The 4,624-nt window shown below is 35.9% G+C and overlaps 1 protein-coding gene across 1 annotated transcript; it reads left to right on the top strand.

Moving 5' to 3' along the window:
* Positions 1–915: 915 nt before the first annotated feature.
* On the top strand, positions 916–3,693 carry LOC111397606 (laccase-12-like). Its single transcript, XM_023024614.1, has 6 exons — positions 916–1,125; positions 1,234–1,385; positions 1,600–1,844; positions 2,008–2,136; positions 2,271–3,227; positions 3,314–3,693. Exons 1-6 carry the CDS (start codon positions 1,006–1,008, stop codon positions 3,442–3,444), a joined length of 1,734 nt encoding a protein of 577 aa, XP_022880382.1. The 5' UTR covers positions 916–1,005; the 3' UTR covers positions 3,445–3,693.
* Positions 3,694–4,624: the final 931 nt, after the last annotated feature.

Below are 4,624 nucleotides of genomic sequence, written 5' to 3'. Positions count from 1 at the left end.
TTTATTTTTTGATATAAAATATTATAAAGTAAAATAGTTTATATAATATGAGTGTATTTAAGTTTATTAAGTAATCAAGTTGGAAAATTTTAGATGTCAACATAGATTTTGTCAACGAACAATTTCAATTTTAAATTCTTTTAAAAAAGATCGAACGGCCCGTTCAATTCGAGATCGATTCCTTAACCATTATTAATGAATTAAATTTACTAACCCCTGTTTGAAACCTTCAACACATACAGCAATTTGAAAATTACACGAAACAAAGCCAGGATACTTAACTTTTTTTTTTCCCCATTTAAAAAAAAAAATGGCTGACTTATTAGTTATTAACTACATTCCTGCACGGAAATTTGAAGAGACTTATACCACTAACAATGAATTTTTTTTAATTAAAGTCTTAATGTTGGACATTTGACTGCAGTAAATGAATCCACTTAATTTGTAACAAATCATTATTAGCAATTTATATCATTTCAGATTCACGTAAGCATGGAGATGGATAAATTAAAATATTTTTTCACAGAGTATGATTATCTCTTTGAAACTAATGTAAACTATTTCAATTAAAAGTTCAAATATTTTTTGATTAGAATAACTAACAATTTATATATTTCTTATAAATTAATGTAATAATTATTTTTCGTATATGTAATAAATTTTGGGAAGATATACAGTCTCTGTAATGTAAATTAAGCGTAAAGTATTCACAAACTAATAATGAAAGCTTACAAAACTAATTCAAAGTTGAAAAATCCCACATCAGAAAGAATAACTTGTGAAGCAAGTGTAAATCAAAATTCTTCAATTTGATTGATAGGCCAGTCGGTGCACCAACTTATTTAGGGTTGAACTAAGTTTCCCTCTAAACCTAATCAAGAACCACCGCCTCTCCCTCTCTCCTCTTTCTCTCTCTATAATTCTTCTGTATAAAAGGGACTCCTCTCTGTCGTACTCTTCCACGAACAAGCATCCATTTCCTTTCATATCACATCCTAAAGAGAAATGGAGGCCTTGAGAAATATAATGAATCCCTTCAGCACTTTCTTCTTTTTAGGCATTTTGTTGCACTTTGCGAGCTCAATGCCAAGCACAAATGCTAAAACTCATTACCATGATTTTGTTGTATGTTTTTAACTCTCTTTTCTCTCTTTTCTCTTTGTCTCTTTGCTCGGAATTTCTTTGCAAATATTAGATATTAACGCTGATCTATACACTACATATAAACTGCAGGTTCAAGCAACACCAGTGAAGAGGCTGTGCAAAACCCACAACACCATTACCGTGAATGGAATGTATCCTGGACCAACGTTGGAAGTGAATAACGGTGATACTTTAGTTGTCAAAGTCAATAACAGAGCTCGATACAATGTCACCATTCACTGGTAAGTTAATCGTGTAACATTTTATTTCGTCATCAATAAAGCATCCATTGAATGCATGGAAGCAAATAACGAGACCTCAGTTTTCACACGTATTTCTCATATTTACAATTTAAGCTTTGTAGAACAACAAACTTAATAAACATGTAGTTTCATGTATATATATACTGACAGACTAAACCACAACTGTTGCATTTCTGTTTTGACCAATACATAGGCATGGGGTGCGACAAATGAGAACCGGATGGGCTGATGGACCAGAATTCGTGACTCAATGTCCTATTAGACCAGGACACAGTTATACTTACAGATTTACAATTCAAGGACAAGAAGGAACACTTTGGTGGCATGCCCATAGCTCATGGCTCAGAGCCACTGTCTATGGAGCCTTGATTATTCGCCCACGACTCGGAGAATCCTATCCCTTCCCCAAGCCAAAGCGTGAAACCCCTCTTCTTCTCGGTATGTTATATATCTTATCGCTAGTAATCTTATTACTCGAGTTTTGGTGTCTACACCAAAAAGTTGAGGTGACAATGAAAGCACGATTTAAGTGATTGGAATATATTTATTTACTTTTTTTTTTTTTCAAATTCGGGATGACGCTAATTGTGATGGTGATCAGGTGAGTGGTGGGATGCAAACCCCATTGATGTTGTGCGGCAAGCCACAAGAACAGGAGCTGCTCCAAATGTTTCCAATGCTTATACCATCAATGGTCAACCTGGTGATCTTTACAATTGCTCTAAAAAAGGTATAATTTGACATTTATTCTCCCTTTCAAAATCACGAAAATAAATATTTTCTTCCTAATCAGTTTTTAAATTAGTCACTTTTCGACAAAAGACAAACAAATTGACTATAATGTCTGATCCTATTCTGATGCAGATACAATAGTAGTTCCGGTGAATTCCGGTGAAACAAATCTCCTCCGAGTCATCAACGCTGCACTCAATCAACAACTTTTCTTTACAATAGCCAACCACAAGCTCACAGTTGTTGGTGCCGATGCTTCTTATCTCAAACCCTACACCACGTCAGTTCTCATGCTCGGACCAGGCCAGACGACCGATGTCCTGGTAACCACCGATCAGCCCCCAGCCAAGTACTACATCGCAGCGCGTGCCTACGCCAGTGCTCAAGGTGCACCATTTGATAATACTACCACCACAGCAATTCTAGAATACGAGACTGCCCCTTGCCTAGCAAAATGCACCTCGACCAAGCCAGTTATGCCATCTCTACCTGCATTTAACGACACTGCCACCGCAACTGCCTTTACGAAAAGCTTGAAAAGCCCAAGAAAAGTCGAAGTACCCACAGAAATTGATGAGAATCTCTTCATTACCGTCGGTTTAGGACTCAACAATTGCCCCAGAGGTGCCAGACGTAGAAATTGTCAAGGACCAAATGGGACTCGATTCACTGCCAGCATGAACAACGTATCTTTTGTGCTTCCATCGAACTTTTCCCTGCTGCAGGCACATCAGCAGCGTATACCTGGAGTATACACAACTGATTTTCCAGCAAATCCACCTCGGATATTTGATTATACTGGCAATGTAAGCCGGTCACTATGGCAACCCGCTCGCGGGACTAAGGTATACAGATTAAAGTATGGAGCAAGAGTTCAAATAGTGTTGCAGGGAACAAGTATCTTCACGGCTGAAAACCATCCTATTCATCTCCATGGATATGACTTCTATATCCTTGCTGAAGGATTTGGAAATTTCAATCCACAAAGGGATACGGCCAAATTCAATCTCGTTGATCCGCCACTACGAAATACAGCTAGTGTACCTGTTGGTGGATGGAGCGTGATTAGATTTGTAGCCGACAATCCAGGTGAGAACTAACTTAAATAATCATACTCATATTCATTTTATAATTATGCCATTATTCTCATAGCTGCAAATTGATGTGTTAAATAGGAGTATGGTTAATGCACTGTCACTTGGATGTTCACATCACCTGGGGTTTGGCAATGGCTTTCTTGGTGGAAAATGGAGTGGGAGAATTACAAACGTTAGAGCCACCTCCTGCTGATCTTCCCCTCTGTTAGTACCATCAATAAGGAGATTCAATAGAGTTTTGTATTTCTGTAAACTACGGACAAGCTTTTATTTTTTCTTATTTGTTCAGTTTCTTGGTTATACATGACCGGTTCACAAAAGACTGTGTAACATTTAGTATCCGTGGCACAATCTAGTGTTCAACCGATCATGTTCTTTTGATGGTAGCTTTTGTGTTTTCTTGAGCCATTAAAAGGAAATTGTTTGAATTTCATTTATTTGAGACAGTATTCGGATCACCTGACTAGAGTAATTTAAAAATCTTTCCATATGCATTTTGAGGACCGTAAAAACGAGAAAGAGGAATTCCTGCTGATCAAATGCCCTGATACACAACGTATAAAGGATAGAACTAAAAAATATAAAAGTGCATACCAAAAATTTTGCAGAAAATTAAAACAAAACACAAATAATTGTTTCGGCCGTAGTCCCAGAGGTTCGTTGACTGCTTCTAATACCTAATCTTCTGTTGAGCGTCATTTAAAATGGGTAGTGCTTTATTTGCACTAAAAATGCCCAAAACAGCAACCAAGGTATACAACTAGTTCAAGGTAAAAAAGATTAAGCCAGATATTTCAGTTATCTTTAAAAGAATCGCGGATTGAGAATGAAGTTTACCAAGAACATACAAAATCACACTATCACTCTCTCTTATCTATATAAGAAAGGAACTCTCAATCATTTACACTCTTCACCAAGGTACTATGATGATCTCAAATCAAAGGATCAATTCCGCTACTGAATGTTAGAAATTAGCCACTGACACTCAGATAGTTATCCATGTGCAATATCTCCAACGAGTTTCCAATATTTTGTTCTTATAGTAAAAAATTCACGCGTTCATTCAAATGTCACTATATTTTAGCCGGTGAGATTAGCTACTCACTTCATGAGCGAGAATTGCCACACATGTTGGCCTAACTATAATAACGATATATATATCTCATTACTACTTACGACACTAATAATTTAAGATTCAATTATAAATAATTTGTTTCTCACTATCACGACTTCTTGTGACTAACAAGTTAATAGTATTTAAATCTATAAGCTCTATTAATATAATTTATTATAATATTAATTTAATTAAATAATAGATCTTACCATAAATAAAATGGATTAATCATATTAAAAATGTTTACAACCTAAATCGATTGAATTTCGGGCATA

The sequence above is a fragment of the Olea europaea genome, chromosome 1 (genome assembly GCF_002742605.1).
Source record: "Olea europaea var. sylvestris chromosome 1, O_europaea_v1, whole genome shotgun sequence".
In the NCBI taxonomy this organism is placed as follows: Eukaryota; Viridiplantae; Streptophyta; class Magnoliopsida; order Lamiales; family Oleaceae; genus Olea; species Olea europaea.
Note: the sequence above shows the minus strand (reverse complement) of the source record. Positions and strands in the feature narration are given on the sequence as shown.

Bases quoted from the DNA above. Each gene is read 5' to 3' on its own strand.
- LOC111397606 (XM_023024614.1), top strand. From the start codon at position 1,006: ATGGAGGCCTTGAGAAATATAATGAATCCCTTCAGCACTTTCTTCTTT. The intron at 1,126-1,233 runs GTATGTTTTTAA...TATAAACTGCAG, and splicing joins CTCATTACCATGATTTTGTT to GTTCAAGCAACACCAGTGAA. The intron at 1,845-2,007 runs GTATGTTATATA...GATGGTGATCAG, and splicing joins TGAAACCCCTCTTCTTCTCG to GTGAGTGGTGGGATGCAAAC.